Source organism: Cryptomeria japonica, chromosome 7 (genome assembly GCF_030272615.1).
Source record: "Cryptomeria japonica chromosome 7, Sugi_1.0, whole genome shotgun sequence".
Classification (NCBI taxonomy): Eukaryota; Viridiplantae; Streptophyta; class Pinopsida; order Cupressales; family Cupressaceae; genus Cryptomeria; species Cryptomeria japonica.
Genome location: NC_081411.1, coordinates 453,196,699 through 453,221,251, shown reverse-complemented (window position 1 = coordinate 453,221,251; position 24,553 = coordinate 453,196,699). Strand labels below are relative to the sequence as shown.

The following is a 24,553-nucleotide window of genomic DNA, read 5'->3' as shown; positions in this document are numbered from 1 at the left end:
CAAGGTTTCGAAGTTCCCTTCCTTCCCTTAGCTTTTCTCCAATTTCTCCGGAACTCCGGAACCCCGAGGTTCCGAAGTTCCTTGTCCCTTTTCTCCTTCCCTCTTCGGAACTCCGGAACCCCGAGGTTCCAAAGTTCCTAGCCTTCCTTTCCTTCGCCTCTTCTCTCAAGCTTCTCCTTTGCCCGGAACTCCGGATTCCCGAGGTTTCGAAGTTCCTTTGAGCAATTCTCCGGAACTTCGGATTCCTTCCCCTTTTGCCTTCTCTCCCTAGTTCCTTCGGAACTCTGGAAACCCGAGGTTCCAAAGTTCCTTTCCTTCTCTTCCTCTCTCTATCCCGAAGCTCCGAAACCCCGAGGTTCCGAAGTTCCTTGCTCCTTCCCTTGTCTTCCTCACTTCGGGAGTTCGAGCTTCCGAAGTCTCCAGGCTTCCTTCCGACTTGCAACACTTATGGATGGCATGATCAACACTCAAGGCTTTAAATGCTCCGACAGCTTTGGTGACTTGTGCACTTTCTTTTGTGGAGCCACAAGGGTGCATTTAATGTTTTTGGTAGGATTTCCATAAGGGAGGTATGGGGCCATGCTTGGTGACTTGTGTCATGACTACATACTTTGATTTTGGAAGGTTAGTCAATCCACCCTTCTCAGGGTTGTCTTTTGTGGGTATGGCTAGGTTGCTTGCATGTACAAGTCAAGTGCATGCACTTCCCTGCACTTCTAGACCGACATGTAGGGGTCATGATCACCCTTGTGACCATTTTTCTATATAAAGGTTGTTAAGCCTCACTGTAAAGGGTTCTCTCCCTGCTGCCTTGAGCTTTCTTGTGCTCTTTCTCTTCTCTTGAAGACTTGTAATTATTTTTGCATTTCTGCAACTGTAAGATTGGCTTTTGGCCTTATGATTAATTGAAAAATCACCATTCTTGCATCTTTTCAACTTATGTATGTTATGTATGCTTTCTTACCTCCATCAGAGGTGTATGTCTTGTGGCTTTTTCCTCTTCATATATGCTGTGTTAACTGGTTTTCTGAGTGTGACTTGTGGGAATCCTTCTCCCCTCTTGGCATTCAGTGAATTCTAACCTTCATATATGCATTGGGGTCACTCATACAACTGAAGTTGTGCATCTCTTGGGTGTTTCAGTTAATTTTTTGTGTCATTTTGGTGGGGAGAGGAACAATCTCTTCTTGGTGCATCACCTCCTTTTGTTTCAAGCAAATTCTCTCTTCCCTTTACCTCTGCAGATTGTTAGGATAGGCTTATGAGTTAGTTTTGAAGTGTTGAGTTGGTTCAACACCTGCACCTGGATAGAGAAGGAAGTCGGCCTTCTCCGGAGATTCAACCCCCCTTGCGCAAGGTCCCACACTTCGGGGTTGTTTCCATGTTTCACAAGGTTGCTGAGTTGATAGCTCAGCAAGGGTGCAAGCTTTTGTGATAACAGGAACCATTTATTCAAAGTATTAGTGGGAGATCCAAATTGCCCAAGTTTGATCGTCTTCGTGCAGATTGTATCCAAAAAGAATCTAAGCTGGCTGCAAGAGGAAATGGCCGAAGCTCTCACAGTGAAGACAATCATGTTCTAGCCACTCAAACTACAAAGAAGAAAGGAAGAGATAGGAGAAAAGGCAACTTCAAGAGAAACAGAGATAGAAGATCAGATTCTGCACTAATTCTAAGAAGAAGAAAGACCTCTCCCACATCTAGTGTTTCAAATGTGACAAGTATGGCCACTATGCAAGAGATTGTTCGACAAGGCCAAAGCAACATGCTTCTATGGCGGATGTTGGTGAAGTATCTCCTCAAAAGTGTGAGATTTTGCCAAGATCAAGGGCACAATGAAAGTATAAAAAAGAGACAATAGAATGACAAAAACAAACAGTATTCTCATCAATATACAAACGATCAACTGGATTAACCAATACAATGAATATAGGCCTGCTTATATAGGCAAGGCCATATGGATGTACGAGCACACAATCATGACATGTGGCTCAATGAGAAACAAGGGTAGGTAAGAAATACTAGCGGTAGGTAGGAGAAATAATATAATATTCCACAAGAGGTGGATGACCCACCGAATGTGGAGTGTAACAACAAAATAAGACCACAAAAGGTGGAATTTCTCCTACAAGCTATATCCCTATGTGCACACTTCCCTAAGTGTCTCAAATCCAAACTATGAAGAGATGCATTATCCTAAGTTAACTTAAGTAAAGTGTAATAATATCCATAATGAATATTTGTTTACACCAACACCCCCCCTTAAGTGCAACTTAGGGGAATGAAGACTCAAGCCAACAATGCAAGATGGGTCCCGGCTACTAGGCCATGATAGGTACCCATGTACAAAATGCAAATGCAAGCAAAACTAAGCAATGCAATCTCTCACAAACTGAGAAAGGGAGAAAACCCAATGGGAAAAAACTACCCCTCAAAAGAGAGATGAATGTACAAAAGACTCTCAAAGAAGAAAGACAAAACCTCAAAGAGGAAAAAGTCCCCCCCCCATAAGAGAGGAAGGAGAAGTCAGTTGACCCCCCCTAATGAGACATCCCGCACCCCCAAGAAAGCTTGCAACTGCTGGAACTTACTCCCAGTGAAAGGTTTGGTGAATATGTCTGCAACCTACTCCACTGTAGGACAATATTGCAAGTCAATGACCTGAACCTGAATCAGCTCTCGGATATAGTGTGTATGGATCTCGATGTGTTTGGTCCGCTGGTACTGGACCGGGTTCTTCGAGATTGCAATAGCACTCTGATTGTCGCAATGTAGAACTGTCGGTCGTGGAGTGGTGAACCCAAACTCTATGAGAATCTGCTGAAGCCAAATGGTCTCAGTCGCTGTGTTAACAGCTCCTCGATACTCAGCCTCAGTTGAAGAGAGAGCAATAGCATGCTGCTTCTTGCTCTGCCAACAAATGGGGCCCGAACCAAGGTAAAAATTGTAACCTGAAGTAGACTTACGATCATCAAAATCGCCAGCCCAATCGGAGTCTGTGTAACCAACCAAGCGAAGTCCTGTGCCTACCGCATAGTAAATCCCATAGTGATGCGTACCCTGGATGTAATGAAGGATGCATTTGGCGGCTTTCCAATGAAGCTCATGTGGTTCCTGCATGAAGCGGGAAACCATGCCAACCGCAAATGAAATATCAGGGCGTGTGTGAGTCAAATAGATGAGACTACCCACAAGCTGACGATACAATGTGGCATCAACTGGTGGAGAAGAGCACTCAGCCTCAAGCTTGACTCCTAAAAGAAAGGGAGTCGATGTAGGCTTACAATCAGCCATATAAAAGCGTGCAAGTAGATCAAGAGCATACTTGGGCTGCGATAGTGTAACCCCGAAAGGTGAATGTGAAATCTCTATCCCGAGAAAGTAGTGCAAAAGACCCAAGTCAGTCATAGCAAATCTGTCATGCAAAGCAGATTTGACCCTGCTAATGATGGATGCGGTGCTCCCTGTAATGATCAAATCATCAACATAGAGCACAAGTATCAAGTGAGAGTCATCATGTCACAGAATGTAGACATTCGGATCGGAATGACACCTGATGAACCCTGCTGAGAGAAGAAAGGAATCCATCTTGGCGTACCAAGCCCTAGGGGCCTGCTTAAGGCCATAGAGAGATTTCCTTAGTCTGTAAACCAAGGAAGTATCCTGGATGAAACCCTGTGGCTGCTCCATATAAATCTCCTCATCAAGATCACCATGAAAAAGCACTCTTCACATCCATCTGATGTACAACCCAACCATGAGCTGCAACAATAGCAAGTGTCAAGCGAATGGAGTTCATCTTGGCTACGGGCACAAAAGTCTCAGTATAGTCAACACCTGGAACCTAAGAGAAACCCTTCGCAACAAGCCGAGCCTTATACTCATCCACACTACCATTCGCTGCAAACTTGGTTCGATAGATCCACTTACATCGAACCATCTTTCTCCCCTTAGGGAGATGGACTAAATCCCATGTGTTGTTCCTCATCAAGGAACTATACTCTTCCTCCATAGCGTAGTCCCACTCAGGAACCCCTGATGCTTCCCGAAATGTCTATGGATCGGAAGCAGTAGCAATGAATGCATGTGGAAGGTCCTGATGTTGTGATCGAGTCCTCCGTGTATCTGAAGGATCTCCAACAAGCGAACCCGCTGACTCAAGTGTCTGTCGAGCCCAACGAGGTCTAGGTGGAGGTGGAGAACGAGGCTCCTCAACTACAAGTGGACCCTGCAGAGGTGTAACCCTGCGAGTCGAAGTTGAAGGAGTCTCATCATCTGAATCACTAGCATCACTATCCACAATGGAGGAAGGTGGAGGAGGTAGAGAGGCTAAGCTAGGAGAGTTTTCCTCAAAGTGAACACTCCTCTCAATAAACACCTCATGTGTCTCAGGATCCATCAATCTATATGCCTTAACACCCTCAGGATATCCAACAAATATGCAAGGCCTACTCTGAGGTTCCAATGCCTTGCGTTTCTGCGGAGGTATGCGAGCCCATGCTGAACACCCAAAGACTCTGAAATGTCTCACAATCGGTTTCCTACCAGCCCAAGCCTCAAAAGGAATAATACCTTGCAAAAGCTTTGTGAGGAACCCGATTCTGGATGTGTGTAGCACAACTGATAGCCTCTACCCAAAAGGCGGGATCAAGAGAACGTGCATGTATCATACAACTAGCCATTTCTTTGAGAGTTCGATTCTTGCGCTCTGCAACTCCGTTCTGTTGTGGAGTGTATGCAACAGAATGCTAAAGATCAATCCCCTCAAATGTACAAAAATCCTCAAGTCTCTTGTTCAGATATTCCCTTCCATTATCTGTACAAAGAATCTTGACCACTTTCCTGGATTGCTTCTCCGTACGAATCTTGAAGTCCTGAAATCTGTCAAATACTTCACTCTTATGAATGAGAAAGTAGACCCAAGTGAAGCGAGAGCAGTCATCAATGAAGGTGAGGACATAGCGGGCCTTGCTAAATGAAGGTGCTGGAAATGGACCTGCTACATCGCTATGAACAAGTTGAAGAACTTCCAAAGCTCTCCAAGCTTTCCCCTTATCAAACTTTTCCTCGGGATGCTTGCCCATGGAGCAACCTGAACATACACCCTCTGAAAAACTGATTCGAGGTAGACTTGTGACCATGTCTTTAGTGTTGAGCTGTTGAAGATAGCGGTAGTTGAGGTGACCAAACCGCTCATGCCATAGCTTACTTTCTAAATTTGAATGAGTAAGCAAGGCCCTAGAAGGAGAACTTGGCACAAAGTGGGAGAATGAATAAAGCCTTGAGTTGTCATTGACTTGTCCCACTGCTACCAAGGCATCATCATCAAGTTCCTTTACCACAACTGAATCAGGTGTAACTCAACCTTTTTCCCATTCCCATAGTGAGTGATTTGGTAGATAGAGAGAAGGTTGGTAGACAAGTTAGGAACATAAAGAACATTCTCAAATGTTCCATCATCCATGTCAACTGAACCTTTCCCTTCAACCTCTATTTGTGTATCATCACCTATGTAAATGTGAGGTACCTTAGACGACTCCAATGAAGAAAGCTGCTCCTTTGTAGAACCCATGTGATAAGAGGCACTCGAGTCAAGTATCCACTGCTGTGAAGAACCTGTTGTAGCCACAAATGCTTGCCCTTTTCCCTTAGACTGTGAGGAAGAGGAAGGAGATGAATCCTTATTTGTGTAGGCGGATGGCAAGTTGATGTTGTTTTTCTTAAGAAGATTTGTCAACTCATCAATTTACTTGGTGTGGCATCGATGCTCATCATGACCATACTTCTTGTAATATGCACAAGTTGGTTTACCCTTCTTAGGTGGAGTCCCCTTATTGGAAGAGGATGAAAAATCGCCTTGTGATGAAGAGGATGATTGTCCTTTTTCCTGTTGTGGTTTTGACTTAGATTGCTTCTTCTTCTTGTTAGAATCTTTGCCTTGGCTCCCTTGACTCCCTTGATTAGCCACCAAAGCCTTGGACTTTGAAGACTTGAGAAGCCCCATGTTCAACAACTTAGATTGTTCCAATATCAACATTTCTATGAAAGCATCAAATGAAGGCATAATGTAGGAACTCCCCACTATCAAACAATGGGTTTGGAAGCTAGATACAAATGCTGCATATTTTGGTGCAAGCTTGTCCAATTAGTTGAATATCAACTGAACATCCTTTTTGTCAATTCCACAATCCTTAAGCTTTGCTCTTAGTTCATTTGCTTTGGTGACATAATCTTGGATTGTATCAAAACTCTTGGGATCCAAGTTGGTGAGCTCATTGTCAATCTTGTAACCTTTGATTTCATCAATTTGACCATACAATTTCTCAAACATATCCCAAGTCTCTTTGATTGTAGTACATTTTTCAATGTGAAAAATGAGGTCATCTGATACATACTTACGCAAAGTTCCAAGAGCCATGCAATTCTTAGTGAGTCATTCTTAGTGAGTCATTCTAACTGAGCATTAGGATCAGGTGTTGCTGCTATAGTTCCATCTATGTAATGCATGAGACCTTTTTCCATTAATTTGCTCCATACTTTAATTTTCCATGATGCATAATCATTGCAACAAAAATGAAAGAGCACAAGGAAAGAGAGGCACAATCACACAAGATACCCCCCCAAATTCACTCAATCAAAGAACCCCCCCCTAAAAAAAAAGATGATTTGGCACTTTATACTTAGTGCGTGTACAATGGGCCACTTGCAAAAAATGGCAAAGTGGACTTCTGATTTCAACTTTACAACTATCTCAATAAGGCCAAAAGAGACTCAAACTAATAATGCAAGAGATCTAAACTAAGATCCAAGCAATTACAAGTACCAATTAGGCCAAATAAGACCAATATCTGAAAGTACAATCTCCACTCAAAATCTCTAAAAACTGATCATAGATTATGAAAGTAGATGAAAAAACATGCACTTTCAAAAAAAATGGCACCTGAAAAGAAGGTCGTATGAGCTCAAACGAAACCTTTGAAGTTGCAGAATTGAGGATTGGACAGGTACAACTGAGAAAATCCGAAAATTCCGAAAACCCGTACTGTCCGAATTGGGCAAAAAATTCCTCCAACACGCAAAATTCGATTTTCGCCAAAATAGGTAGAGTTTATACTCGATTTTTATGGAAACGGTCTCCCGGATGCAATGGTGAGGTCGAAAACGCTCTAAGATGCCTCCAAAAAACGTTGTCCCTCAGATCCCCAAATAGAAGCCTTCCAAGATGTCTCCAAAAACCAATCAATTGAAGCCCCAATGGCTCTGATACCATGTGTGATTTTGCCAAGATCAAGGGCACAATGAAAAGTATAAAAGAGAGACAATAGAATGACAAGAACAAACTGTATTCTCATCAATATACAAATGATCAACTGGATTAACCAATACAATGAATATAGGCCTGCTTATATAGGCAAGGCCATATGGATGTACGAGAACACAATCATGACATGTGGCTCGATGAGAAACAAGGGTAGGTAAGAAATACTAGGGGTAGGTAGGAGAAATAATGTAATATTCCACAAAAGGTGGATGACCCACCGAATGTGGAGTGTAACAGCAAAATAAGACCACAAAAGGTGGAATTTCTCCTACAAGTTGTGCACACTTCCCTAAGTGTCTCAAATCCAAACTACGAAGAGATGCATTATCCTAAGTTAACTTAAGTGTAATAATATCCATAATGAATATTTATTTACACCAACATAAAAGAATCTAGATAGTAGCACTTGGTTGATTAATAGTGGCGCTTCTCGACACATCACAGGTTATAGGGAACAACTTTCAAATTTGGTGGAAAGGAAGACCAATCTTCAAGTGATAATTGGAGACGATACATAGTACTCCATGAAAGGTTCTAGAGCCATCTCTCTCAACTTAGAATCTGGCATCCCCCTCCATCTAAGTGATGTCTTGTTCGTGCCAAGAATCAAGAGGAACCTTGTATCCATTTCAGCCTTGGAAGACAAAGGTTATCAAGTTGTATTTTTAGAAGGGAAAGTTCTTGCTTGGCCAAAGAACTCTAGCATCAAGACAGCACATGTGATTGGCAACCGACATGAGAGTCTGTACAAGTTGTCCATCCGTACAGTTCAAGCACTTCTACATAACTCTTCCAGGTCCAGCGAGCTATGGCATAGAAGACTTGTTCATTTGCATTACAGGGCCCTTCCATCATTGGAAAAAATGGTTAAAGGCATACCTAAGCTCAGCCATGAGCATGATGGCACTTGTAAAGGTTGTGCCATGGGTAAAAATACTAAGAGTCCATTTCATAGTAGTAAAAGTAGGTCAAAAGAAATATTAGATCTTGTACATTCTGATTTATGCGGTCCAATGTCAATGGCATCCCTAAGTGGATTTTTGTATTATGTAATTTTCATAGATGATTACTCTAGGAAGAGTTGGATTTACTTTTTGAGGTCTAAAGAAGTCCTAGATAGATTTAAAGAGTTTAAGGCCCAAGTAGAAAACTTGTCTGAAAAGAGGATCAAAGTCTTAAGGTCTGATAATGGAGGTGAATACACTTCTGCAAGCTTTCGTAATTTCTGCATTGAGGCAGGAACTAAGAGGGGGTTTTGTGTTCCTTACAACCCATAGCAAAATGGGGTTGCAGAAAGAAAGAATAGGTACATAGTTGAAGCAGCTAAAGCCATGATTCATGACCAAGACCTACAAACCTTTCTTTGGGTAGAAGCTTCCAGAACAGCAGTATATGTTCAAAATAGGTGTCCCCATCGGATATTGCAGAACATGACTTCAGAAAAAGCCTTTACAAGGGTTAAACTTGAAGACAATCATTTAAGAATCTTTGGTTGTCCGGTGTATGTTCATGTACCTAAAGATAAAAGAACCAAGTTAGAACCTTCTAGCAAGAGAGCAATATTTGTGGGCTACAGTGAAACTTCAAAAGCCTACAGGATTTACATTCCAGGTTAGAAACAGGTAGAGGTTAGCAGAGATGTTACATTTGAAGAAGATGTTGCATTCAGAAGATCAAAAGGTTCGTGCATGGAGATAGATAATAAAGATCAGGATCCTCAAGATATGGATGTTGATCATACTCCTGAGATTCAAAGGCAGTCCACTGAACCAGTAGAGCCTATTGATCCAATTGAGCCCTTAGAACCTATTGATGGTACAAGAGACATTGGAATAGTTGGAAGAGACCTCTTTGGGCTAGGAAAACTACGCAAGAGGCAGAAAAGTTTGCAGCTCCTAGAGGCACATTCAGAGAAAGCAAAAGAACTTAGAAGTTTTCAAACTATGTTGCATTAATGAGTGACATCATTGAATCTAAACCTTCCAGTGTTGAAGAAGCTTCAAGTCAGCATGTATGGAGAGATGCTATGGATGAAGAATATCAATCTATTATCAAGAATGATGTCTAGGACATTGTTCCGAGACCTGAAGGAAAATCAATTGTGTCTTCCAAATGGCTTTTCAAGATCAAGCATGCAACTGATGAAAGTATTGAAAAGTACAAAGCAAGATTCGTGGCTAGAGGATTCTCTCAAAAAGAGGGAATAGATTATGAGGAGAAATTTGCTCCGGTTGCTCGCTATACATCCATCAAAACTATCATTGCCAATGCAGCAGCAAAGGGATGGAAGCTACATCAAATGAATGTGAAGACAACATTCCTTAATGGTGTGATCAAAGAGGAAGTTTACATTGAGCAACCTGATGGTTTTGTGATTCATGGGAGAGAGTCTCATGTTTGCAAACTAAAGAAGGCTTTGTAAGGCCTTAAGCAGGCTCCTCATGCTTGGTATGAGAGGATTGATGGATACTTGATGGGCTTGGGGTTCTTCAAGAATGATGCAGATCCAAATCTCTACTTCAAGGTAATTGATGGCGAGGCTCTTATATTGGTTCTTTATGTTGATGATTTATTTATTACTGGAGAAGATCATTTCATTGACAAATGTAAGGAGGAGTTAGCTTCTAAGTTTGAAATAAAGAACCTAGGTCTTATGCATTACTTTCTAGGATTGGAGGTATGGCAAAGACCCAATGAGATTATTCTAAGTCAAGGAAAATATACCATAGATATCTTGAAGAGATTTGGAATGATGGACTGCAAGTCCATGTCTACACCTATGGAGACAAATTTGAAGAAGTTGAGTGAGTTTGCAGCTAGTTAAGATTTAGTAGATCCTACCATGTACAGACAGTTAATTGGTTCATTGATGTATCTAGTCAATGCTAGACCTGACATTTGCTATGTAGTGAGTGCTCTCAGTTAGTTTATGTGTGAACCAAGACATATTCATCTAGTTGCAGCAAAACATATATTGAGATACTTGCGTGGCACTGTAGGATATGGGTTGAGATATACTTCCAGTGCAGATTTGAATCTACAAGGTTACACTGATTTTGATTGGGCCGGTAGTGTAACTGACAAAAAGAGCACATCTAGTTGTTGCTTCAGTTTGGGGTCTGCTATGATTTCTTGGTGTAGTAGGAAACAGTCTTCAGTGGCACTGAGCACTGAAGAGGCAAAGTATATTGCAGCATGTGTGGCAGCTCAAGAAGCAGTGTGACTTCGGAAGCTCCTTGCAGGATTGTTTGGACAATCGATAAAGCCTACTATCATTCATTGTGACAACCAAAGTTGTGTGAATCTTTTTGTCAATCTTGTGTATCATGACAAGAATGAAACATGTGGAGATCAAATACCACTACATTCGAAATATGGTTCTAAGGAAAGCCATTCAGCTAAGGTACATTAGCACTGACGATCAGACAACTGATATTCTCACCAAGCCACTTGCCAAAGTGAAGTTTATGCATTTTCGAGATAAACTTGGAATTGTGGAGAATGAAGCCCTTGCTGAGAGGGAGTCTCAGCATAAGTGATTTCTTGAGATATACTTTAAAGTATCCTTCTCTATGAGAAAGAAGTTTGAGGTGCAAGCCCTTGTTAATGCATTCTTCTCTGGGAGAGAGAAGTTTGAGGTGAAAGCCTGTGTTCCACCCTCTGGGAGTAGCTAATGTGGATGTCATGTTGAGAGGCTCCATGACAACATCACTTGTGTTTGTTCACCCTCTAAGAGTAGCCATGGTGAACGTCATGATGAGATGACGACATCACATTGACTGACTTCATGATGGGCACTTGTGTACATATTCATTTTCATACATGGGAGTAGCCATGATGAATGTCATCACGTTGAGTGCCCCCGTGATGAACTCTATTCCACCCTCTAGGAGTAGCCACGGTGGATGTCATTCCATGACACAGATATCGGGAAGGATTCCTCCCTAGCTAAGAGGGAGTGTTGACGATTGTAGCGGCAGGAGTCTCCTTGGCCAACTACATCCAAATATGCAATTAGTCGTTGGCTTTGCATATTTGTTTAAGCCGACCCTAAATAGCGCTTCATTATATAAAATATATTTATTTTATTAAGCGGCCGACTTTGCAAAAGTCTGTCACCCTTGTGTAAAGTCACCTTGTTTCAAAGGAGGCCGACCTTTGGTGAAAGGGTGTCTTCAATTGGATATAAATAAGGATCGGATCTCTTCCCATAAGCATCGCATAACTTCAACAGCAGTTCGCATACCTAGAGCAGATCATGGATTCTCAAGATCAGATCGAGCTATCTATCTTGCTTCAAGGAGGGAGTGAAGCGATTCATATTGGTCCTTGTATTTGATCATTGTAAAAGCATCTTGCTGTTCTTATTTGATAATTATAATAGAGATAATTGTTGCTGGGTTTTTCTCCCTCATGTTGGAGGGTTTTCCCAAGGTGCATGCTGTGCAAATTTGATTGAATTGTCTTACATCTGCTTACCCTAAAATCTGATCATAAAATAACATTGGATAATCTATTTAGGTGAAGAACCATCAAATCTAGTATCAATGAGCTCTCTAGGGCCAGCTCCATTACAACATTGAGAGTTCTAGCATCAATTTATTTACTGCACAGCAACCATTTTTCTGCAGTAGATTTCTTTTTGTCAATAGCATTTTTAGGGTAGAAACCTTGTGTTGGTAGCTTTCAAAAATCCTCAGAAAATTATCATTTTTGCTAAGCATGAGGTATCTATGTGTGAAGTGAGATGGTATTTGACCCATCATCATAAGCCCTCCAATAGCATCTGTATGGTTGTGAGCTTCCACATGCCTTAAGCATATCAAAAGACCCCATAGATTTAAGAAAAGCTTCGCCTTAGGCAACCATCAGTAATCTGTAATTTGTGGTGCACTGCTAAGCAGGAAGTTACTTCATACCTCGAAAATAAAATAGTGCAGCAATGGGACAGTGGGATCCTCTTTAGTCCAAGCTTTGAAAGATAGGATCATATGCTATTTACAAACGAGATCAGTATATATGTGAGCCCACAAACAGGACACCCAAACCAGAGAAAACCCTACCTTCTTCAACCCTAACCAAGACAAACTTGAGCATAAAAGTTTTGGCAGCATCACAACCAGCAATTTTGTAAGAAAAGCAACTGAAGCAGGAAAAGGGATCAGAAACTTTTGAGACAAATAACTGACAAACCATGTAGAACGTGACTGTTTTGAGGGCACAAATCCCTTAAGGCAAGGTTTAAAAATAGTTCCAGTTTGTTTTCATATTTTAGACTTTTTGGCATATATATCACTAAGATCCTCTTGTCAAGCTTATTGTTTTGATATATGACTCTGGTAAACCTTCTGGTAGAACCTGAATAAGCTAACATGATCATAGTTGTTCACAACACCTCACCTTGGAGAAACTCAATACAGAACTTAAACACATTAAGGACTCACTTTCAGTCTTGGCCAAGTCAAACAAGTTTGATGAGATAGAAGAAATTATACCATGGATAGTCAGGGCTGGCAGCACGCATGATGCAATGCAAGTTACCTTTTCACAATTTTGACTATAGGGACCACATAGTGATCAACAAAACACCAACCAACACAGCTCTATCAAACAAGGTTCTAGTTTAGGACAACACACCTTGGAAGGACACCATTCGTTGGGAATGGCACAAAATACACTGGAAATTGATTTTCCAAAGTTTGATGGAAATTGCCCCACCAGCTAGATATACAGAGTAGAACAGTTTTTATTTTAAATCAAAACCCCACGTTGCAGAAGGGTTCCATCGCCTCGTTCAACCTAAAAAAAGAAGCCATACACATTGGTACCCATGGTTTGAGAAGACATCCTGAACACCTACTTCGGATGAATTTTGAAAGAACCTACGAGCACAATTTGTTATGAAGATTTCACAAGAACCTTGACTAAACTATGGCAAACTAGTTATGTCTGAGGGTACCAAACACAGTTTGAAAATTTGTCAAACAGGACAAAAGGGCAATGAAGCCTTTTTTAGAAATTTGTTAATAAGTGGCTAAAAGGAAGAAAACAACCTGAAGTGAAAGATGTTTAACCCCAAAGACATGATGGAAATCCGTTTCTTGTTCAGGCACCAACAACTCCAAGCACAAAAGCAATACCAATCAAGCGCTTAAGCAATGCAGAGATGAGGGCTAGCCGAGATAAGGGGTTGTGCTAAAATTGTGAGTCATATATGTGCTTGGCCAGAATAACCACAACCCAAACTATGAATGTTAAGGAGTACTTCAAAAAGTATCCTCTAACCATCCTCATTGATCAGGCATCATCGATAACTTCATGGACCCTAGGGTAGCTAAAAAAGCAGATTGTTACATGTATCTAAGCTAAAGTTTTGAAGTCATGATAGTTAATGGTGGAAAAGAAGTGGTTTGCAAGGGTAAATGCAAAAATGTAAAGATTTCAGTGAGAAACTGCTATTTGAAATCTTAACATTCCTCTGAACGTCAAATTTACCGGACAAAACTGGGCATACTCGGAGAGACAATCCACCACCACAAAAATAACTGATATTGACTTAGAATTTGGCAAGCCCTAAACAAAACGAATGGAAATATATGTTTATGCCCTAGTGAGAATTGCTAATGGTTGTAGCGTTCCTGGAGTTTGAAATGTTTCTTCTTAGTGGTGTTAGCAGATATCACATTTCTTCCACTAATTATATAATATCTTGTTTCATTTTTTAACACAAAGAGGTACACAACGTTACCACATTAAGAAGAAATCACGGGATCAAAAAAAGTGATGCTGCTGTGAGACATTGGTTGAAAATTTTAGTAGCTAACATTGGTGACATGGTTATTGAAAGAGAAAAACTCAAAATCATTCAGCAATATTTGGGTTGATTAGCAGAATTTAAGGCAATGGCCCTGTGTAGGAAGAGTAGCTGAATTTTATGACAGGATGCCGTGAGAAAAATTGGTTAGGAGCCTTTTAAGGCGAGAAAAATCCTCTGAACTGCTGTGAGAAAAATTAGAATGCTTTTTAGTGAATTGATGTCAGCAATTTTTAGATTAAGGGGAAAAAACTTTCGTCTCCTTCACCACCCCCCTTAAATAAAATGAGAAATATTCATTGTAATCCTATTGCTACATGTTTTCGAATCCATGGAACTGTCCTCAAAGTAAAAGTAGGCGCCCAAGCCTCTTCCATGGAGATCGCATTAACAAATTTGAATATTCATGTAGTTGCAGAAGATCAATAGGTTACCTAGCATTTTTTGTTTTCTTTGCGACCTGGATCTTCCTCTTCCTTATATCCTGCTTGTTCTCGTAGAATCTTCGGCGCCGCATTTCTCCAAAAGCTCCGGAATTCCACATCGCCTTTCTAAACCTCTTCACGATGGACTCATCCGATTCATCTGGACCCACGAATATCTCCGCATTGATTCCGCGCCTACTTCTCACAATCGGTATGACTGAACCCGAATTTCCAGTTGAGCTTAGGCCTAAGCCTAAGTTTTGACCATTAATGTCGTCTGTGTCGGTGTATATGGGCTTCTCAGTGGGGGTATAAATGGACGTGGACGAAGAAACAAAAGATTTGATTTTTGAATGCGAGGTAGAGAAGGAGCTGCAGAAATTCGGTAATCTGGCTTTGGTGGTGATCGGCAAAGGCGACAGCCTCATGGCGCAACCCGTTTTCTCTCTACTCTGCTCTCATAAACCCGATAGTTAATACTTTTGGTGGATAAATAATAAACATTTAGCTGTGTTTTAAGTGTCGTATGGCACAAGCCCAGAGGATTCCAGTTTTTAGTAGGAATATGGGACAAGTCCAGAGGATTCCGGTTTTGTGTAGTAATATGAGACAAGTATAGGAAGAGGATTCTGGTAGTTTGTGCAACCAAATTTTTTGGTTTGCATTGGTAGTATTTATGTGATTATGGATAAACATTTTTTAATTTTTTTAAAATAATAGTGGCGAGTTCATCGTAATATTATAACTAGCACTTGCATAGAAGGGGTGCAAGGATTAGGGGAAAGGAGTAAGTAGTGGATATAGGATCAATAACCGTCTTTCTTTTTGTCAACCTCGCCCCCCTTAATAGACATAATAGGAGAAAAAAAAAAGGTAATGGAAGGTCCATTAATAAATATCACATATACCAATAGTGGATGATTTTTTAGTTTTTTTTACCATAATTAGCCCATTTTTTGGGACATTTGTTGACCACTACTGGCTCATTTGTGCTTAACTATTGGGGCATTTGTCCACTACTACTGACTATTTTGAGTTATTTACTATTGGCGCAAAGGTGATTATGTATTGGACCACACTTTGAAATTTGTACTCTTTGACCTTTGTGCACATAACGAATTCCACAACGTGCGTCATTACTACCCACAAGCCAAAACACTAGCTTTAAGCAGTTAAGTCACATACGGAGAGAACAAAAAAGAAAAACGTTGAAATCGGATGAACCGTTTAGGAGCTTAAGATGCACGAAGTTAGCTATGTCCACTACTGGCTTCTTTCCCCTATAGAAAAATATATTTTTGAAAGAAAGTTTATAATATTTTCAATCATGAATATTCACATTGATGGTTGTTCCTTTTGCTTGTATGAAAAAAATATCTAAATGATAGAGAAGATTATATGATTTACCCATAAAATATCCTATTTCAAAGTAAAATATTCTAAACATTTATATATTATCAAAATTTAAAATAAGAAGAAAAAATATCTAACTAGTTTAATAAAAAAAAAAAACTTACACTATCCAATTACGTAATAAAAATTTATATCAAAAAATATTTTGAATTTTTTTTTGAAATTTCATAACTAAGAGAACATAATTAAAATGCATTATGATCCTCAATTTATTATTGATTTCTACCATTTTATCTTTTACGTAGAGTTTTATCTTTGATGCCTAGAATAAATATATTCATCTAATGATGTTTATTTCTATGATTTTCTCTCTGATAAATATATTCATTTAACTTAAAAGATGTGTTTCTTAAAAGAGCACAACTATGAAAATGTTGATTTCATTTTACATTAACAAGCTTGCAAAAGAGGAAGATGGTGACGAGAAGGAGGCTAGGTCTGCAACCCAGGGGGTTCAGGGATTTTCGACCAAATGATTGACCCAGATACTATGCACAGCCTGTATCTCGTTCATGGTCGACGCTAAAACAAGTTTGGGAGGATCGGAACAGGTTTTGTGCACCGTTTTCGAATAGGAGGGAAACGGATGGGGGTATAAGGGTTTTGGAAAACCTAGAAACGATTGCTTCAACGCCCTCAATAATCATAGCAACCCTCAAGCAAGGTCGAAGTCGGATTGGCAAAAGGTGCGAGAGAAGGAATGGAGGTCGAAGAACATTCCAAGAGTAGAGATTTCAAATAAGGTAAACCCTAACCCGCTGGAACCCCAAAAGTTGGTTTTATCTCTGGATAATAAAAGTTGGAGTGATTCGGTCTCTTTTCTAAGAGAAAAGGGTTTTTTCATGAAATGGATTGGGATCGGCCCGCTTTTGGTCGAGTTAAGAGTTGGTGCAAGGAGAACTGGCCTTTTAAGGTGGATATTAAGACAATGCCTAACGGTTTTTTCTTAGTAATCACAGAGGATAGCAAGGATAAGAACTGGGTTTTCAATAACGGTCCTTTCTTCATGGGTGGTAGTTTGTATGTCAGAGAGTGGGAGCCAAATTTTAACCCCCTTGAGGCTCCGCTGGAACAAGTTCCTATTTGGTTGCGCCTCTATAACCTCCCAAGAGAATATTGGAATGAGGAGACTTTCCAGACGATTGGAAACAAACTAGGGTTCTATATCAAATCGGATGAGGCTATTGAGAAAAAAGATTTCAGTATGTATGTGAGAATTTGCATCGAATGAAAACCCCATTTCCCGTTACTGGCTTGTTTGGAAATTAACACCAATGTTGGTTGTTGGGTACAAAAGATTGAGGTGGAGGATCAAACAAAGAGGTGTAAAGTGTGCAACAAAGATGGGCACTCAGAGGAGCTATGTTTGATAGGACCTAAGGGTAAGGCAGTGGAGTCCTCAATGGAAGCTACAGTGGCGAAATTTATGGCGAAAGAGATAGGAGATTTGCAGGTTAAAAGTTTATACATGGGGGCTTCACCTTCTATGGTGCCTATCTGTGACACTAGGGTGACTAGAATTCAAGGGACAGAAAATAAGGCTATATCGAGTGATGAGGCTTAGGTCCTCAGCCAAATTGAAGTTGCCAACTGAAGCAGTCACCGGTTAGGAGGGACCTCAAAGAGATCAATCTGGACCGATCAGCAAGAGTAAACACAACGAAAACACAAAGATATGATGGAGGCGATGCAAAACAAATTGTATTATAGCATGAAAATTGATTACAACCAATCGATAACAAACGAGTTACAACATAAATGACTCACAAGCCTGCTAGAACATGCTCAAAGTATAGAATAGGTCACAACCGAGACCTTTAATCTTAAGATCTATCTTCTACGCTCAATCTAGTTACTTGATTCTTTGATCGTTACATTATAATGCACAATTACAATTATATATATGATCCAAGGGATCCGATCGACCCAAAAAGAGATCAAAACCCGAAGAACAAGACCTAACGTGTAAAATCAACAAGGTCAGCCTCTGCCAAGAGATTCCTCCGAAAAATCCAAAGGATCAAGTGTAGATCACAGGAAAAGGTCAGTCACACGCCAAGGAACATCAGAATCAACGCCCAAGGATCCACAAGCTTCGGAAGGGGGTTCTGGTAGATCGCCAAAATAGGTCCAAGCAACCGGTAACAAGAAATTATCAACCGGTAACAGAAAATTGTCATGGAAATCGATAGCGATAACTTGTTGGAAAATGATCCAAATGCGATGCGGTCTAGAAATAAGAAATATGATCAAGTCTTCAAGTAGAATCCAACTCCATAGGACCCGGTGAGCCAAAACTAGGACACACAAAAAGAAAAGTTGAAACTGCAAACAAAAAGAAAAACAGAAAGAAAATGTTTTTGGTTGATGCAAGATTGCTATGAACCGAGGATGCTCCTGATTCAGACATCCGGGGTTATTGAAAAAGTGAGCCTCTCACTTTGCTGGGGTCAGAGGAAAACCAAGGCGGTCTACCTCTGCCTGATAAATTCAAGATGAATCTTCAACTGGTATGTCCTTCCACTTCACAAGATACTCCTTATACTGACTGTTCCGGGTACTATGCCCAATCCTACTGTCCAAAATTTCTTCAATCTGATCTGGTTCCTTCTGGGGCAACTGTTTCTCCAAGTCTGCAATACTATCCTCATTGAATTCTGGTTCATGGTACTTGTGAAGATCTGCAATATTAAACACGGGTGAAATACTCAGATTATCCGGTAACTCCACTTCATATGCATTTCCAAAACTGAACTTCCTTAAAATCTTGCAAGGTCCAAACTTTTTCATCTACAATTTGTTATAAGTTCCAACCAAGAATCTTTCTTTTCTCAGATATACCATCACTTCATCGCCAACTTCAAATTTATTATGTCTCCTCTTCTCATTTGCTTTCTCCTTATACTTGTTGTTCATGTCCTCCAAATGTTGCTTAACCTGAATATGTAAGGTTGCCATGTGATCTACAAAATCTTCTACTTCTAAACTTCTCTGGTCTTCACTGCTAATATCCCTTAATTCTGATATACCTTTAGGATGCACTCTGGTAACAATCTCAAAAGGTGTTCTTCTGGTACTCCTATTTACTAAATTGTTGTAGGCAAACTCTTCTTGTGCAAGGATCAAATCCCAACTTCCAGTTTTATCTCCAACTAAACATCTCAACAAATTTCCCAAGCTTCGGTTAACAACTTATGTCTGTCCATCAATCTGTGGATGAAAAGTAGAACTAAACTTCAAATTTGTCTTCATCTTCTTCCAAAGTGTTCTCCAAAAATAGCCAACAGACTTAGTGTCTTTGTCTGAAACTATGCTCTTACGTAATCCATGCAATCTCACTACTTCCTTAAAAAATAGGTTTGCTACATGTAATGCATCTGATGTCTTCTTATAAGGTATGAAATGAGCCATCTTCGAGAATATATCCACTACCACAAATATAGAATCATTCCCTCTTGGTGTTTTAGGTAATCCAAATACAAAATTCATCCTTATATCCTCCCAAGGTCTTACCGGTACTGTCAAAGGTTTATACAATCCTACATTCTGATTACTACCCTTTGCAACTTGACAAACTATACAATTTTGCACATATCTATTAACATCCTTATGAATTTGGGGCCAAAAGTACTGCTCACTCACCAATGCTATTGTTTTGTCAATACCAAAATGTCTAGCTAAACCTCCACTGTGTTTCTCCTTTATCAGATTCTCTCTCATAGTACTCTTAGGTATGTACAATTGAACTCCTCTAAATAACATCACATCTGGAATGAAGTAAGCCAACCACTTGCTTCTATCTACCATAACCGGTTCTCTACATGCTTTCCAAGGTTTTGCAAAATGCGGGTCATCATCATACAAAGTCCTCAATTCCTCAAATCCTAATACTATCACTCTCATCTCTGTCATCAAATTCCTTCTCCTACTCAATGCATCAACAACTTTGTTAGATTTTCCACTTCTACGCTTCAACACAAAGGTGTAACTCTGCAAGAATTCTACCCATCTCATATGTCTCTGATTCAACTTACTCTGACTATTCAAATACTGCAAAGCTTGATGATTTGTATACAACACAAACTCCTTAGGCAACAAGTAATGTCTCCATTTCTTCAAGGCTTGAACTATGGCATAAAACTCCTGACATATACTGAATATCTCCTCTGAGAATCATTCAATTTATCACTGAAATAAGCTACTGCTCTCCCTTCCTGACTCAAGACTGCTCCTATTGTTGTTCCACTTGCATCACAATCCACTTGAAATACTTTATTCAAATCCAGTAAAGCTAACACAGGTTGATCAGTCACTTTCTACTTCAACAGTTCAAAAACAAATTTTGCTTTGGTGGTCCACTTGAATTCCTTTTGATCTCCCCTCATGGTCTCTATCATAGGGTTACAAACTGAACTAAAATTTCTGATGAACTTCTGGTAAAAACTAGCCAATCCATGAAATGATCTTACCTCTCCAATGCTTTTCGGTGTAGGCCACTTAACAATTTCTTTTACTTTCTCAGGGTCCATCTTCAAACCATCCTCAGATATCACAAATCCCAAATAGACTAACACATCCTTCATGAAAGTGCACTTCTTGATATTTATTAGCAACTTTTCTTCTCTCAACCTCTCCAAAACTTGTCTCAAATGCAACAAATGCTCCTCTTTTGTCTTACTGAAAATCAGAATGTCATCCAAATATACAATAACAAACTTACCCAAGAATTTGTTCAATACCTCATTCATCAGCTTCATAAAAGTACTTGGTGCATTAGTCAACCCAAAAGGCATCACCAACTATTCATACAAATCCTTCATTTTTCTTAAATGTTATCTTCCACTCATCTCCTTCTTTGGTCCTAATTTGATGATATCCACTCTTCAAATCTATCTGTGTAAAGTATTTTGCTCCACTCAAGCAGTCCATTATGTCATCCATCCTACGCAAAGGAAATCGGTATTTCACTGTGATCTTGTTTATTTCTCTGGAATCAATACACATTCTCCATTCTCCTTAGGTGCTAATACTATTGGCATTGCACAAGGGCTTAGACTTTCCCTTATCAAAAATTTCTTCAACAACTCCTACACTTGTCTATTCAGTTCTTCATTCTTTGTCGGTGTCATCCGGTGTGCAGTATTGTTAGGTAAACTAGCTCCGAGAACTAGGTCCATATAATGACTGATACTTATCATAGGTGGCAATCCATCAGGCACATTATCTGAAATGATGTCTTCATATTCTATCGGCAAATCTTTTATGTCTACCAGTTGTTCTTCTTTTGGTTCTGGTTTCTTAATCTTCTTAGGAATTAAGGCAAAACACACATTCTCATGTCTCAATCCATCCAAGAATTTACTTCCATCTACCAAACAGATTCTATCATTCGTACATACTTCATTCTTCAAAGGTTCCTCCAAGGGCAACAAGGTTTGCTTCATTCCATTGGCCACAATAGTGTATGTATTCTTCCTCCCATCATGCATTGCCTATTTATCAAACTGCCAAGGACAACCCAACAAAAGATGACAAATATCGATAGGCATAATATCACACAAGACTTCCTCATGATAATTCCCAATTTTCAATTTCACCAAACATTGCTCACTTACTAACAACTTATGTTCATCCCGAATCCATGCTATCTAATAAGGCTTAGGGTGTTTTAATCTCTCCCAATTCAACTTATTCACCATCTCTTCTAAAACAAGATTATTTGAACTACCACTATCAATAACAATTTTACAACACTTACCGGATACCTTACATCTGGTCTTGAACAAATTCTTCCTCTGCAAGGGCTCTTCATCTCCTCTGGCATGACACAGAGCTCTCCTTGTCATCAATAATTCTCCATCTTTCAGTTTATTATGTGATCCGATGGGGTTTTCTTCCACCACTATTGCTCTTCTGGTATTCTTTGTCTTCTTACACTTGAAATCATGATGTCCTTCTCCTCCTCACTTATAGTAAGTTCCCCTAAATGTTCTCTTGTCTTGTCTTCCAAAATTCTCACTCCGATAGCCATCTGGTTCTCTCCTCGGATAGAAATTTCTATCATCTTTCTAGTATGAATTACCTCTTTGTTCACTTCCTTGTCCTTGTTCTGATCTATATAGGTTCCTCTACCTTCGGTATATCCTCTTCCTCCTTGAAATATTCCTTCGGTAAACCTTTTACCTCTGCCTCTGCTCATGTCTTTTATTTAACTTCTCTTTTGCCTTTAGGGCATACTGGTAAGCCTCTTCAACACTCTCCAATTTGATCAAACCGAGTTCATCTTGTATAGACACCCGTAATCCATTCAAATATCTTGCAACTTGTTCAACTTCATCATCAACATGTCCGGATCTGATGTTCAACTTGTAAAATGCTTCAGTGTATTCCTTCACACTAGATTCCTTGTGCCTCAAATTCTGCAACTTCCAGAACAGATTCACCTGATAATCAACTAGCATAAACTTTGACTTCAACTTAGCAATCATCCATTCCCATGTCTTAATCTTCTCTTTACCTCTTCTATGTTTATCAACTTGCAAATGCTCCCACCAAAGAGATGCATGACCTTTCAATCAGGTACAGGCATATTTCACCTTCCTTTCTTCTGCAGTGTTTTCAAAATCAAAGTATTTCTTCATATCCGAGATCCAATCCATCAATTCATTCAAATCCAACTTCCCATCATATTCTAGAGGGGTAAAATGAGGTTTAGTATTCGCCCTACTCAAAACCCTCAAAAACCTTTCCTCATCCTGATCAACCGCCGATGGGTTTACTTGTTCTGTCGGGGCTTCTTCTCCTTCATCTTCACTTACATCTTCAATATGGCAGCCTCTTCTCTGGGTTGTCTCCACGACTTCCAATCGGGATGCTACACCTCACAACATCTCCATCACAGTAGGGTCTACATTCCCACGCACTCCACCATTCCTATTTCCTCTTCGTGCCATCATTCATGTCAGTCCTTTACAGCTGTAGGTCAGATCCACAGTCTGCCACCCTACAACAAAAATTCCAAGACACACAACCTCTAGAACGAAACTCACTATGATACCACTTGAAGGAGTCACCGGTTAGGAGGGACCTCAAAGAGATAAATACGGACCAGTCAGCAAGAGTAAACACAACAGAAACACAAAGATATGATGGAGGCAATGCAAAACAGATTGTATTATAACATGAAAATTGATTACAACCAACTGGTAACAACCGGGTTACAGCATAACCGGCTCACAAGCCTGCTAGAACATGCTCAAAGTACAGAATAGGTCACAATTGGGACCTTTAATCTTAAGATATATCTTCTATGCTCAATTTGGCTACTTGATTCTTCAATCATTACATTCTAATGCACAATTACAATTATATATACGATCCAAGGGATCCGGTCCGCCCAAAAAAAAGACTGAAACCCGAAGAACAAGACCTAACGTGTAAAATCAACAAGGTTGGCCTCCACTAAGAGATTCCTCTGGAAAATCCAAAGGATGAAGTGTAGATCATGGGAAAAGGTTAGCCACACACCAAGGAACATCATAATCAATGCCCAAGGCTCCGCAAGCTTCGGAAGGGGGTTTTGGTAGATCACCAAAATAGGTTGAGGGAACCGGTAACAAGAAACTGTCAACCGCTAACAAGAAACTGTCAACCGATAACAAGAAATTGTCATGGAAACCGATAGTGATAACTTGCCAGAAAATGATCCAAATGCGATGCGGTCTAGAAATAAGAAAGATGATCAAGTCTTCAAGTAGAATCCAACTCCACTAGATCCAGTGAGCCAAAATTAGGACACATAGAAAGAAAAGTTGAAACTGCAAACAAAAAGAAAAACAGAAAGAAAATGTTTCTGGTTGATGCAAGATTTCTATGAACTGGGGATTCTTCTGCATCACCAACTTGGTGGAAGAGGCCTTAAACAAAGTAGAGAAAGCTATGGAGGTTTTGGATGCGGGGAGGAAAGTAGTTCAGCAGGAAAAGATTGAAGGGGAAAATGTTCATCTGGAACATTGTAGCCAAGATAACCTAAACATTGAGGAAAGGTCTTCTAATGAGGATTTAGAAGATACAGTTTGGGAATAAGAGGAGGATGAATGGGGCTTGTTTGATGAGTAGGACATTATTGAAAGTCAAACCATAAATCAGACATATTATTAGATTTTAAAAGTCAGTATAGGAGAAAAGTAATCTAGAGGTAGGAAGCCTAACAGGGTCAAAATCTCTATGGCGAGGAACGCAAAGGGTCAATGTAAACTTTCAGTAGGGAAGGGAGGACCCGTTTTTGAAGAAAAATGAAACTCATAAGCCAGAATGTCAGGGGTTGTAATGCCCTTGACAAGAGGCGTCTGATCAAATGTGGGTTTGATAAGATGAAACCTGAGGTGGTGTGTTTGCGGGAGACTAAAATGAGTTCAGAAGATGTAGGTGGTCTATTGAGATCATGGAGGTCATCAGCAAGTATTTTTTTCCAGTGCAAATGGGGTTGTTGGTGGACTGGGCATCCTTTGGAACCCAACTCTTGTAAGGGTGGAGGAACTTATTAACTCCCAAGCGTGGCAGTTTTGTAAAATTCATTCT

At 40.0% G+C, this 24,553-nt stretch overlaps 1 protein-coding gene across 1 annotated transcript in view; it reads right to left on the bottom strand.

Annotated features, from left to right (window-relative positions):
• The window catches only part of LOC131030446 (small ribosomal subunit protein bS21c), a 41,477-nt gene extending 26,270 nt beyond the window's left edge, over nt 1-15,207 (bottom strand). The window contains exon 1 of the mRNA XM_057961280.2: nt 14,570-15,207. Within this exon, the coding sequence (XP_057817263.1) occupies nt 14,570-14,988 (419 nt within the window). The 5' untranslated portion in view covers nt 14,989-15,207. The remainder of the gene's footprint in view (nt 1-14,569) is intronic.
• Between the last annotated feature and the right edge of the window lie 9,346 nt (nt 15,208-24,553).